The sequence below is a fragment of the Pteronotus mesoamericanus genome, unplaced genomic scaffold (genome assembly GCF_021234165.1).
Source record: "Pteronotus mesoamericanus isolate MK-2021 breed Mesoamerican mustached bat unplaced genomic scaffold, CSHL_Meso_final contig_78, whole genome shotgun sequence".
NCBI classification, from domain to species: domain Eukaryota; kingdom Metazoa; phylum Chordata; class Mammalia; order Chiroptera; family Mormoopidae; genus Pteronotus; species Pteronotus mesoamericanus.
The window spans coordinates 10083815-10098017 of record NW_026555258.1 but is presented as its reverse complement, the minus strand read 5'-3'; the positions used below and the strand labels follow the sequence as shown (position 1 = coordinate 10098017).

Here is a 14203-nt window from a genome sequence, read left to right as displayed (position 1 = left end):
ACCACATAAATCAAAGAAAAGACAAAAACCACATGATCATCTCGATAGATGCAGAAAAAGCATTTGACAAGGTACAGCACCCATTTATGATCAAAACACTCAGCAAAATTGGAATAAATGGGGCATTCCTCAACGTAATAAAGGCCATATATGAAAAACCTACAGCCAATATCATACTCAACGGGGAAAAACTGAAAGCTTTCCCGCTAAGATCGGGACCATGACAAGGATGTCCGCTCTCACCGCTTCTTTTCAACATCGTATTGGAAGTCCTAGCCACAGCGGTCAGACAAGAGAAAGAGATAAAAGGCATCCAAATAGGAAAGGAGGAAGTAAAGCTATCATTGTTTGCAGATGACATGATAGTGTACATAGAGAACCCTGTAGACTCTACCAAAAAACTCCTCAACCTAATAAGTGAATTTGGCAAAACAGCAGGATACAAAGTCAACATTCAGAAATCAAAGGCGTTTTTGTACACCAGCAATGCAATAGAAGAAGAAGAAATCAGGAAAAATATACCATTCGATATAGCACGAAAAAAGATAAAGTACCTAGGGATAAATTTAACCAAAGACACAAAAGACCTGTATGCAGAAAACTATACAACATTGAAAAAAGAAATTAAGGAAGACACAAATAAATGGAAGCATATACAGTGCACATGGATTGGAAGAATTAATATCATCAAAATGTCCATACTACCCAAAGCAATTTATAGATTCAACGCAATCCCTATTAAGATACCAATGATGTATTTCACAGAAATAGAACAGACATTTCAAAAATTTATATGGAACCATAAACGACCTCGAATAGCCGCAGCAATTTTGAGAAAGAAACACAAAGTAGGAGGGATCACAATACCGGACATCAAACTCTAGTACAAAGCCACCATACTCAAAACAATCTGGTACTGGCGCAAGAACAGATCCATAGACCAGTGGAACAGAATAGAAAGCCCAGAAATAAGCCCAGGTCTCTATGGACATCTAATATTCGACAAAGGGGGCAGAAGCATAAAATGGGGCAATAACAGCCTCTTCAACAAATGGTGTTGGGAGAGCTGGATGGCTACATGCAAAAAATTGAAATTGGATCATCAGCTGACACCATACACAAAAATAAACTCAAGATGGATAAAAGACTTAAATATAAGTCGCAACACCATCAAAGTCCTAGAGGAGAACATTGGCAGGAAACTCTCAGATATCCCACGCAGCAATTTTTTCACTGATATGTCTCCTAAAGCAAGGGACATAAAGGAAAGAATAAACAAGTGGGACCTCATCAAAATAAGAAGCTTCTGCACGGCTAAAGAAAACATCAGCAAAATGAAAAGGGAGCCAACCATTTGGGAAAATATATTTGCTAATGATACATCAGATAGAGGTTTGATCTCCAAGATATACAAAGAACTCACTCGACTTTACTCCAAGAAGACAAACGATCCAATCAAAAAAAGGGGCAAAGGACCTGGGCAGATGCTTTTCTAAGGAGGAGATACAGAGGGCCCAGAGGCATTTGAAAGGATGCTCTGCATCACTAGCCATTAGAGAAATGCAGATCAAAACCACCATGAGGTACCACCTCACACCGGTCAGAATGGCCATCATAAACAGATCCACAAACAACAGGTGCTGGCGAGGCTGTGGAGAAAAGGGAACTCTAGTCCACTGTTGGTGGGAATGCAGACTGGTGCAGCCACTATGGAAAGCAGTGTGGAATTTCCTCAGAAAGCTGAAAATGGAACTGCCTTTTGATCCAGCGATTCCCCTGCTGGGACTATACCCTGAGAACACCAAAACGCCAATACAAAAGAACCTATGCACCCCAATGTTCATAGCAGCACAATTTACAATAGCCAAGTGTTGGAAGCAACCTAAATGCCCATCAGTAGATGATTGGATCAAAAAATTATGGTACATATACACAATGGAATACTACGCAGCAGAAAGAAAAAAGAAGTACTAAACTTTGCGACAGCATGGATGGAACTGGAGAGCATCATGCTAAGCGAAATAAGCCAGGGGGCGAAAGACAAATACCATATGATCTCACCTATAAGCGGAACCTAACCAACAATGCAAAGAAGCAAGGCAAATATGATCAGCAACACTGAAAGGAAAAGAAATCAACAGAGACAAGAGGGAAGGGGGGGGCAGGGAAAGGGAAGGGAAGGGGAAAGTCAAGGAACATATAGCAAGGACTCATGGACAAAACCAAAGGGGAAGAGCTGAGGGAGGGAAGGTGGGGGGAAGGCAGAGACAAATGTATTTAAAAAGTAAATAAATTAATTAAAAAAAAATAAAATAAAATATATAAAATAAAATTCACGCATGTCAAAATAAGATGCTCACACTGTTAGAAGCCTATGGAAACTGGAGCCAACATATGGAATAGCAGAATCACGGCCCCCATTTTACACTCACTCTTGGGTATGTATTTTACTCACTGAATGGAATAGGTAGGGAATTGCCATCCGCATGGATCTGTCCTCTTCCACTAACTTTCTGATATACACCAACACACTTCCCACAGAAAGCACACCAAATTAAATGTGATTATAATTAACTTCACTGTGTCTGCTTCAATTCAGAACTTCACAGAACTGTCATATGTCTTCAAACCCTGGAATTAAACAACCCAGGCCTAGGAACTCATTTATATCCACTTTAGTGACTGAAGGTCAATGGCCTGAGGGGTCCAAGGCCTGCTGATGAGGAAGCCCTGAGTCCATGTGGCATGAATGTAGAATTTCCACACCCTGTGAGAGTACTGCATCAATAAGAGCAAAATCTGGAGCTCCGTGAGCTGTCCAGATTCTCCCTCCCTCTCGCCTCTCCCAAATCAGCCATGCTCACATCTGCCCACTTCTTCCCTCACCCAATGAATATGGCTGGTTAATCAGGAGCCCGCCCTCCTCATTCCAACCAGACTTCAGAGTGCACTCTTGGCATCCTTGTTGCAGAGGCTGTATACAAAAGGCTTGGCCAAAGGTGTAATGACAGCTACCAGGTCCTTATTCTGATGAGTTCTGGGAAAAGGCAGGAGGTAGACTCAAATGATGGTGTCATCATGGTGTACAAACCATTTAATGTATTGTTGTATTTGGTTTGCTAGTATTTTATGGAGAGATTTTTGCTTCTTTGTTCATAGAGATATTGGCGCTCCACCTTTAATTTGCCTTTGAATCTAAAGTGAATCTCTTATAGACAGTACATGGTTGAATCATGACTTGTTTTGTTTTAAACCCATTCTGCCAATCTCTGTTTTCTAATTAAAAGAGTTTAATCCATTTACCTTTAACATAATTGCTGCTATAAAAGGACTTACTTCTGCCCTATTACTACATGTCTTCTATATGTCTTACATCTTTTTTTGTTCCTAAACTTTCCCATCCCTTCTTTTATTTTTTTACCGTTGTTTAAGTACAACTGTCTCCATTATCCCCCCACCACTCCCCTCTCCCCTGCTCACTGATGTTTAATCGCTTTTTTCCTAATGTACTGTCCTGATTCCTTCTCATTTCCTTTTCTATATATATGGAAATTGTAAGGTGCACTATTTTTTATTAAATTTATTGGGGTAATATTGGTTAATAAAATTGTATCATTTTCAAGTGTACAATTCTGTAATACATCATCTACATGTTGTATCCCAAGCCAACTCTTCTGTCATCATATATTTGGCCCCCTTTTGCCCTTTACTACCTCTGTACCCCTCTTCCTTCTGGTAATCACCATTCTATTGTTTGTGTCTATGACTTTCTGTTTGTTTATCTTGTTTGTTCATTTCTTGTTTTCAGTTTTATATCCCACATATGAATGAAATCATATGGTTCTAGACTTTCTCTGACTTATTTTGTTTATTGTGATATTCTGAACATCCATCCATGTTATTGCAAATGGCACTATTTCATCTTTTCTTACGTCTCAGTAATATTCTGCTGTATATATGTACCATATCTTTTTATTCATTCAATCCTCTATCAAAGGGCACTTGGTTACTTCCATGTCTTGGTCACTGTGTATAATACTGCAATGAACATAGGGGCGGATACATCTTTGTGAACAAATTGTTTTCAAATGCTTCAAGTACATACCCAGAGGACAATAGGTCTTAATTTTTGGAGGAACCTCCATACTGTTTTCCATAGTGGTTGGCCATACTAGTTTATATTCTGAGCAGGAGTGAGTGAGGGTTCCTTCTTCTCCATAACCTCCCCAACACTTGTTATTACTTGTCTTGTTGATAATAGGCATTTTAACAGGTGTGAGGTGCTGTCGTTATAGTTTTGATTTGCATGTCAAAATACTTAGTGATATTGAGCATAAGATGCATTATTTTAATGTGTCATTGAGAAGAGCTGCTGCCAATAATTTCAGACATGCCATAGAGTTACATTCATCCCATATAAGAGATGTTAAATTGTGGGAAAATATGAGTCTCAGATATCATCTATCTATAAAATATGATAGCTGGATCACACAAAATATAGAACATAGTTTCTGGGATCAGCCCTGCATTTGAATTAGCATTCCAAAGGAAAGTAGTACTTATTCTTAAAGTATATGCCTTCAAGTTTAATCAGGCAAAGAAAAAAAGAAGGCAAAATTTTGCTTCCATCAGTCATTTGAAAGCTGTTCCTTAACATAAAATTTTAACTTGGTCAGAGCAAAACAGAAAGGCCTTTTAGTGTAGTGATTTAACCACATGGTTTGACTTCAAACAGCCTTTGGTTCAAGTTATGTTTAATAGTTACCCTGTTTTTCTAAGTCACTATAAAAATGAAGACAATAAGTATACATTATAAGGTTGTAGTATGGTTTGCATGAAAAAAGTTTATATATCACTGAGGACATAAATGCTAGTTGTCTTCCTCTAAGTGAAAAATTATGCAACAATGAATGTGATTCGTGTTTAATGACAATGCATACACGAAGAGAGCAGAGAAGACATTCCATTAGGTCATCAAAGAATGCTTTTTGTAAAAGTTTGCATTTGAGCCTGGGGACCCAGGTGAAAGGAGAAATATAAGTGAGGTAAGTGAATTGTAAGATGTGAACAGAAATCAGTAAGTCACAGGAAATGGTTAATATGTATTTGGCAGGGCATGTTGGGACCTTGATGTATGAATTCTGTGCGCTTTCACAAACTGAGAAGAGTAAAGACCCGAAGATGGTGGCCTCCCTAGTTGTAATTACAAGCAATGGGGATTGGCTAACAACGGAAGGGTAATCTGAGGTTGGGTTCAAAGGTTATAACACTCCCTTTTGTTAGAGGATACAGTCATAATGCCAAAGCTACTAAACTAGCAGATGTTTCTAGTGAGGAAGGGTGGAGTGGAAGGTTACCAATGTTGCAGTACAGAGTAGTTGTTCTTCAGAAAAATGGAGGTCGTAAGGGGAGACCTAATCAAAGCTTTATAGGTTCAAAGGGGAAACTGGACCCTGGCGTCCTGCCTGGTGCTCTGCCCTCAGTGCCACATGGGACAACATCTCCAAGGTGAGCCCCCAGAAAGGCTGTAAGTGCCAGGGACAGAAATCATTGTCTATCTCCAACACCTATGCCAGGCTAAGCAGATACTGCACTGTACCCAGAGGGTCAAGAAGAGGGATGTGGGCCACCTGGAAAGGGAGAACACTTTAACTCCTCTGGATCCCTGGAGACAATCCTGCACTAAGTTCACAGATGTTCCTTTTCTTACTCTCTTCTTCATCAAACACCAGAGACTTAGTGACGTAGTCTCAGAGGATACTCCCATGAGGGACGCAGGGAATATGAGTATATATACTATGAAAGATGATAAGAATCCAAGGAAGGGAGCATTTGGATTCAAGAAGTATTAGGAGAGTTTCATCAAGTATCTTTTCTGTACGTTGTCTTCTGACACAGTTTTGTCTTCTTTCTGATGAATGATTGCATGGAGCATAAATGAAAGGAGTGGAATAAATAGACTACATGAGGCAAGAGCTCAATGTCCTCTCCAGGTAAGAAATCAACTTTGAGAATGTCTGAGTTCTCAATGGACACTAAATAAAAGAGCTAACTTATGTTAATTGCGGGGAGGGGTGGGGGTTTGCATCTATACTCTAAAGTTGGATCTTCCTTTACCCTAGTTTACTTGGGAGGCACGGTCCCCTGACCCAGGATATAAATCGTCAGCCAAAAAGCAGGGAAGTTTTGGAGAGAATTTTCTCACACAAGTTCACTCCCTCTCTCTCTTTCCCTTCCTCCATCTTGCTCTTCCCTGTAACTGTTTACATTCAATTCAATATTCTTTAAATGACTTCCTTGCTTTCCTTGTAGATGATGTGGAAAGAAGTATCTTGACTTAAAAGGGTGGTTATTCATCAACCACAAACTAGGTAAGATGGCTATCTCATGATTATCTAGATGTGGATTAGCCACGGATAATCCTTGACTTGAAGCTGACCTGAACCTGATTCATAGCCTTAATCCATGGTAATTATCAGCCCAAAGTAAGGAGGATGAAAAGAAAATCAAACTCTCCATCCTAGTCTCTCTCCCTCCCTTTCTCCCTCTTCACTTGTCTGTTTCTTTAGATATCTATCTCAAAGATTTTAAAAGAATAAGTTACAACACATTTTAGCTCTAATTTTTCCATATTCAGGAAGAAAAACATTGGAGTTTAAGCTCTATTAATAACTTTTCAGTGTATGAACAAGAAAGATGCATGTCCCAGATGACAAGAATCACTTACTGACAGTGGTGTCTATCTATAGGTGCATATAAGTCCATGGAAGTGTGCAACCTGACAAGATTCCCTGAATTCATCCTCTTGGGACTCTCCTCTCGCCCTCAGGACCAGAAGCCACTTTTTGCCCTCTTTCTTGTCGTGTACCTGGTCACCCTGATGGGAAATCTGCTCATCATCTTGGCTATCCGCTCTGATCCTCAACTCCAAAACCCCATGTACTTCTTCCTGGGCATCTTGTCCTTTGCAGATATTTGCTACACAACAGTCATAAGCCCCAAGATGTTAGTGAACTTCTTATTAGATGCAAAGACCATTTCCTATGCTCAATGTCTGGCACAGATGTATTTCTTTTTGGTCTTTGGAAACATTGACAGTTATCTCCTGGCAGCTATGGCCATTGACCGCTATGTAGCCATTTGTAACCCTTTCCACTATGTCACTATTATGAACCACAGACGCTGTATGTCGCTAGCGATCTTCTCCATAGCTTTCTCCTGCCTCCACTCCCTCCTACATGTTATCCTGGTGAATCGGCTCACCTTTTGTGCATCAAATGTTATCCACCACTTTTTTTGTGATGTCAGCCCTGTTCTGAAACTGGCCTGCTCTTCTACCTCTGTCAATGAAGTTGTGGCCATGACAGAAGGGATGGCCTCTGTAATGGTCCCGTGTGCATGCATCATCATTTCTTACCTAAGGATCCTCACTACCGTCCTCAATATTCCATCAGCTGCTGGAAAACGCAAAGCCTTTTCCACCTGCAGCTCCCATCTCATTGTGGTGACTCTGTTTTATGGGAGTATTAGCTATGTCTATTTCAAGTCATTGTCAAGCTATACTGTCAAGGACCGAATAGCAACAATCATCTATACTGTATTGACATCAATGTTGAACCCATTTATCTACAGTTTAAGGAACAAAGACATGAAACGGGGCTTAGAGAAACTGAGAAGCAGGATTAAGTCTGAAATGGGTAGGCTTTCTATTACAAAAACCAACAAAATTCATGGACCCTAACTGCAAGGAATGGGTGTATGCATTTGCACACCCACAAACACACACACTAGCACCTGAGGCAAGTCTTTGGTGGAGAAATACTGTCACTGTTGTATCTGAAGCTTTGGGTTTTCCGCCCTGTGGTTTCTGCCATGTCATGGCAGGACAGTTCTACTCATGTCTTGGTACCTGTGCTATGACTGTTGACTCACCCCATAATATCTCTCCATTCCAGAAAAATCATATTTTTACTCCTTCCATATTTATTTGGAACCTCCCATATTTCCAACTATTTATAGAAATCTATATATGTACAGAAATGTTTCTGCATACCTAACTACACTATTCTATTTGAAATTGTTGTAATTTTTTTGGCAGGGGTATGTATGTGTGTGATCTTCCTATCAGACCAGAAGCTTCCCAATTGGAGTCTGTTCCCCAGTCCTGCCATGATAGGACTACAGTACCTGTTTTAAAATTTTCCAAACAGCTAGATGTCCTGGACTCTGGAGTCATTAGATTTCCAACTGACATCCGTTACCTAACTAATAATTTGTGAGCCAGCTCTATGCCTCTACACACATTTTGATGTCTACCATTCCCCCCTTTCATTTGCTCAGGCTGCATTCATCAGGTGACTCTTGCTGGGGCAACTTGCCCATGTGCTCTTCTCTCTAAAGATCCCTATATTTCCATGTTTCTTCTGTCATTTTTTAAAGAATGAAAGATTTTTCCATGTAATCAGAAATGCTTCCTATGGCCACTGCAGTAGAGTAAAAAAAAAGGATGTAAACTACTAGTAAGAAGCTTTGTTTAGAATGCCTGATACAAAAGAGGGTTCAATTTAGTTGGAGAATGAATTATATAGCAATGTAGTCAGATGAATTACTTTACCTTGTGTTATGAAGAAAAACAGCAGTTAGTGTGATTCTTTCTCCCTCCTTCCTTCCTTCCCTCCCTCCTCTGGCATTTGTATTTTAATAAATGGAAATGTGTAAGTCAAACAAATTAATCTCTCATGCAGATATTGCAGACAAGGAATAAATGATCTTAAAGTTTTTTTCCCAACATTTAACTACTTTATTATTAAAACAATTGAAACAAATTTTTTATTGTTATTCTATTACAGGTGTCCCAATTTTTCCTCTTTGCCCTCCTCGGCCCACCCCACCCTGTCCTGTCCCCACAGTCAATTTCCACACTGTTGGCCATGTCCGTGGGTCATTCATAAACATTGTGTGACTAGTCCCTTCCCCGTTTTCTGCTATTGTCCCCCTCCCCTCACCCTTCTGGTCACTGTCAGTCTGTTCCATGCCTCCATGCCTGTGGAACTATTTTGTTCATGAGAACATATGGTATTTGTCTTTCACCAACTGGTTTATTTCACTTAGCATAGTATTCTCCAGTTCCAAGTTTTTAAATGCTAGAATAAGGAGTCTTTAAACTTTTTTGATTTTGCTTCCATCATCCCTAAACTAGGGCAAGGCAAAGTCTGGGTGAGTATATATTTTCAACTTCATTCCTTTATTACATGTATGGTAACTTAGTTTTCACTTCCATGTCTACCCTGACCATTTAATAAAGACTTCCTGTAATACAGTCATGAAAAAAAAAATCTTTTCCCTACCTTTAGGATGAATAAAGAAGGATGAAGAAAGATTGATTACACTGTCTGCTATGGCATGGAAGCAAAAAGTACCAGTATGTATGCACATAACAAGTGAATTTCCATAGTCACCATAAGCCTCAAGAACTGAGTAGCTACTCAATAAAAATTTGTTAAAAGAGGGAAAAAAAATGGGCATACAGAAATGCAATTCTATTTCTGTAACTTCATTTCTAGAGATGGATTTTATTTTTGGTTTTGAGCCCTCAGTCTACCTACTTCTAACTGAATTCTGACTTTTCTCAACCCAATCTAATAATTTCTCAGTGACTTTTGATTTATAATTTATCCCCATTCATTCATTTCCCACCTCACCTAGTTATCGGTGCTTCTTCCAAGCTCTGTTTATTAACTCGCAGGGTTTCTCCAACAGCGCAGTTCTTTTTTTAGACAAGTCTATATTTTGGTCCTATACTGGAACCTGTTTCTGACATTTGACCTTGTTCCATTTATTTGTCACAATGGATGACAGCCAGGGCATGCTTTTGAGATTGGTGACTGGCTTTCATTATTCCTTCGATTCTGCAATGATGATCCAAAGGAGCTATCATCCTTCGCCATCATGAGGTGGTTTCTGCCATCTGTCTTTGATATTAGTCTCCCCTCTTCTCCCCACCAAACTGGGCTTGTCTGTCTCATTCATCAATTTGAATGAGCCACTCTAGGTAATTGGAAAACATTTGGATTTCCAAGAAAATCCTGAGGGCAATATCCACTCTTCTTGGTATCTATAAATCCAATGCAACCATTTTCTATCGCTCCTTCTAATTCTAGTAGCATAAGGGGCACCAGTACAGCCCTCATATTGGGCATAGGGCACACACCCAGTCTACTTTGATTCACCGACTTAAAAGCCCTCCCAAGAGATTAGCCGAAAAGCATACATACAATAACACATGGACGCAGTCAACAGTGTGGTGATAGCCAGAGGGGAGGAGGGATGGGGGGTAGGTGAAGGTAAGCAAAGGGGGGGAATAGGAATGGAAAGACTTTGCTTGGAGTGATGGGCATATGATGCAGTATGCAGATGATGTTTTGTTGAATTGTACACTTGAAATCTGCATGGTTTTGCTAATCAGTCACCCCAATAAATTCAATTAAAAAAATTAAAAGCCTATCCAAGAGTCTCTTTAGCATTATCTACATTTGTTCCTTTGCTTTGATTTCTCTTTCAATTCTTCTCTGGGTTATATTCCCACCAACACTTGATAATCTCAGTCAATCTGATATTGGACAGGGGCATTTTGGTGCATTTCTCCTGACTGATGCAGTAGAGCGTCTTTTACTGTCTTTACTGGGTGTTTGCATCTCCTCTCCCTTAAATTGCTTAATCACACACGATCCAATCAAAAAATGGGCAAAGGACCTGGGCAGATGCTTTTCCAAGGAGGAGATACAGAGGGCCCAGGGGCATTTGAAAGGATGCTCAGCATCACTAGCCATCAGAGAAATGCAGATCAAAACCACCATGAGGTACCACCTCACACCAGTCAGAACGGCCATCATAAACAGATCAACAAACAACAGGTGCTGGCGAGGCTGTGGAGAAAAGGGAACCCTAGTCCACTCTTGGTGGGAATGCAGACTGGTGCAGCCACTGTGGAAAGCAGTGTGGCATTTCCTCAGAAAGCTGAAAATGGAACTGCCTTTTGATCCAGCGATTCCCCTGCTGGGACTATACCCTAAGAATCCCAAAACGCCAATACAAAAGAACCTATGCACCCCAATGTTCATAGCAGCACAATTTACAAGAGCCAAGTGTTGGAAGCAACCTAAATGCCCATCAGTAGATGACTGGATCAAAAAATTATGGTACATATACACAATGGAATACTCCGCAGCAGAAAGAAAAAAAGAACTACTAAACTTCGCGACAGCATGGATGGAACTGGAGAACATTATGCTAAGCGAAATAAGCCAGGGGACGAAAGACAAATACCATATGATCTCACCTATAAGTGGAATCTAACCAACAATACAAAGATGCGAGGAAAATAAGACCAGCAACACTGAAAGGAAAAGAAATCAACAGAGACAAGAGGGAAGGAGGGAGGCGGGGTGGGGAAAAGGAAGGGAAGGGGAAAGTCAAGGAACACATAGCAAGGACTCATGGACAAAACCAAAGGGGAAGAGCTGAGGGAGGGAAGGAGGAAAGGGGCAAGGGAAAGTGGTGGGGGGTTGGCAGAGACAAATGTATTTGAAAAAATAAATTAAAATAAAATAAAAATAATAAAAATAAAAAATAAAATAACCTGATTAAAAAAAAATTGCTTAATCAAGTATTTGTCCCTTCAGGGGGACTATTGTCATTTTCTTATCAAATTGTAGGATCTCTGTAAATTGAGAATATTAGCCATTTGTTTACTATGTGTATTTGCAAATATTTCTCCAAATAAACTATTTGCCTTTACCTTCAATTATAAAATCAGCATTTTTTTACTTTCTACATAGACTAATTTGTTTATCTTTTCTTTCATATTCTAAGTAAAAAGATATCTTTTATTTAAAGAATATTAGAATTCTATTCTAGAAGTTATTTTTTTAGATCTATATTTCAATCAATCTGGAATATATTTATATATAATACTTACACACCCATCTTTCAGATGTCAAGATTTAATTTACCAAACCTTATTTAATAAACCAAACCTTTCCCACTGAATTAAAAAGTCAGCAGGATTATATATGTTCCAATATATACCTGAATCTATTTCTAGACTCCTTATTCCATTCTACTAACATAACTGTCTTTGTATGTCAAACCATAATGTTTGATAGCCATAGCCTTTTAAGAATGTATACTAAAATAATAATAAAGTAATTCTTCTTTCCTTGCATCCTACTTTTCAAAACTATTATTGATAATTCTCACACTTTTATTTTTTCATGAGAATTTTTAAAAAGTGATAAACTCTTCTTTATTTTTCTTCTTTTAATCAATTATTCTTACATGTGGTACCACACATGAATTACAGGATTAAATGGATTGTGTGTAAAGTGCTTAGACCAGGACCTGGATTTCAGTAAATATGTTGTTTCATATGCATAATGTAATAACACAGAAAACTTGGATTTGATCATAAGAAGGTAAGTAGAGTTGCCTCATCCAGAGCTTGCTTTGTTTAAAGTTATTTAACATAACAAGTTTAGGGAAAAGGAATCTTCTGTTGGCCTTCCAGAGTTCTCTGCATTCAGATTCTGTGCCCAAAGTCAGATAACAATAAAGCATTGTTTTGCTTCAACTTCGCCAATTTTCCTTGGGCAGCTGAATCTTGGAGAGAGATCCAAATTTTCTTGAGCTCTCTGGCCATAATGCCCTCTCATGATTTCCATCACATGGTGAGCCAGCATATACCACTCTGTCTTGGTATCTGCACGAGATTGATTCTGGGACCCCTCAAGAATGCCAACATTCATAGATGCTCAAATCCCTTATATAAAATGGTGTAATATTTGCATATAACATATACACATCCTCCCACATACTTTAAATAATCTGTAGCTTACTCATAAAACCTAATGCAATGTAAATGCTATGCAAATGTTGTTATATGAGTTATACTGTTATCACTAGTATTATTTAGGGAATGATAAGGAAAAAAGTCTGTAAGGTTCAGTACAGACACAACTATCATAGGCCTACAAAGTACACATCATTAACAAAGTAATTTTATTTTTATATTTTTAATCCACAGTTGGTTGAATCTGCAGATACAGAACCTATGGATACAGAGGACTGTAATTTTTATCATATATTTTTAATAAATTTAAAGATACCATCACATGTACATGAGGTTATCATGGTAATGGAAAAGTAACTAGTACAAATCAATCACCGACAATTCTCACTGATGAAATGAATGGCCTCATTTTAACGATGAGGAAACTAAAATTCAAGGAGGGGAAGTGAATAACCCAAAGTCACCAGCAGTTAAGTAGGAAACAGAATTTAAACTCAGAATTGACTGACTTAATCAGAAGTACCTATCCTGTGTGAGGATGTCACCAAGGACAGCCATGACCTTCCCTGGAGTTCCTTCTTGGCTCCTATTTCAGAACTCTGAACAGGAGATTGACACTTTTGCTCTCAAGATAAAGCATGTTTCTCTGACTAGATGGTGTGATAGGTGTGACTTGGCAGTCTGTTTCTCTGACTATGGGTTGTGTTGAGATCAGTGGTGGCCATGGTTACGCTGAGACTGACTTGATGTGCTGAGAGACAACAGGTTTAATTCCCAATCAACTAATCACAAGCAGAAGCCAAACTTTTGCCCCTGGTTTATATGAAATTAGTCTGTAAGAGCCGCCCTGAGTAGTTAATTATCATCAAAGTGTAGGAGCGTGAAAGTTCACCAGCAAGAGCTCCCCAGAGCCTCGTTAAGAAAGCTGAGATTGGACCTCATCCCTTTGAGGGAACTTCTGCAGTGATAGTGGCTCAGAAACTTTTGCAACAGGATGTCGTGAGTGAGGTTTCCTCACTTCCTCCCTAGAGTAGTCTCAAGAGGCCACATTGTCTTTAATTGTATGAAGGGGAAAGTGGATGCCATAACTCAGAGGCTTTGCTTCCATCTCATCTGAGGCCAATCCTCCAAGGGTAGCATTTTGGAGGGAGATACTAAGTAACCCCAATAAATTTAATAAAAAATCCCCCTCTCTAAAACTGGTTAATTAGTAGCAACAGTAAATTAATTCCAAATTACCCATGGCTTAACACAAAAAAAGTTTCTTTCTCACTCATGCTATATGTCTGTTGTGGATCACTGGAACTGCTCCACAGATAATGATTCAGAGAAAAAACACACTGACAGAGGTCCACT

At 39.2% G+C, this 14203-nt stretch overlaps 1 protein-coding gene across 1 annotated transcript; it reads left to right on the top strand.

Moving 5' to 3' along the window:
- Positions 1 to 6763: 6763 nt before the first annotated feature.
- LOC129079609 (olfactory receptor 1L3-like) lies at positions 6764 to 7741 on the top strand. Its single transcript, XM_054584890.1, has one exon. It carries the CDS (start codon positions 6764 to 6766, stop codon positions 7739 to 7741), a length of 978 nt encoding a protein of 325 aa, XP_054440865.1.
- The last annotated feature ends 6462 nt before the right edge of the window (positions 7742 to 14203 follow it).

Bases quoted from the DNA above. Each gene is read 5' to 3' on its own strand.
- LOC129079609 (XM_054584890.1), top strand. From the start codon at position 6,764: ATGGAAGTGTGCAACCTGACAAGATTCCCTGAATTCATCCTCTTGGGA.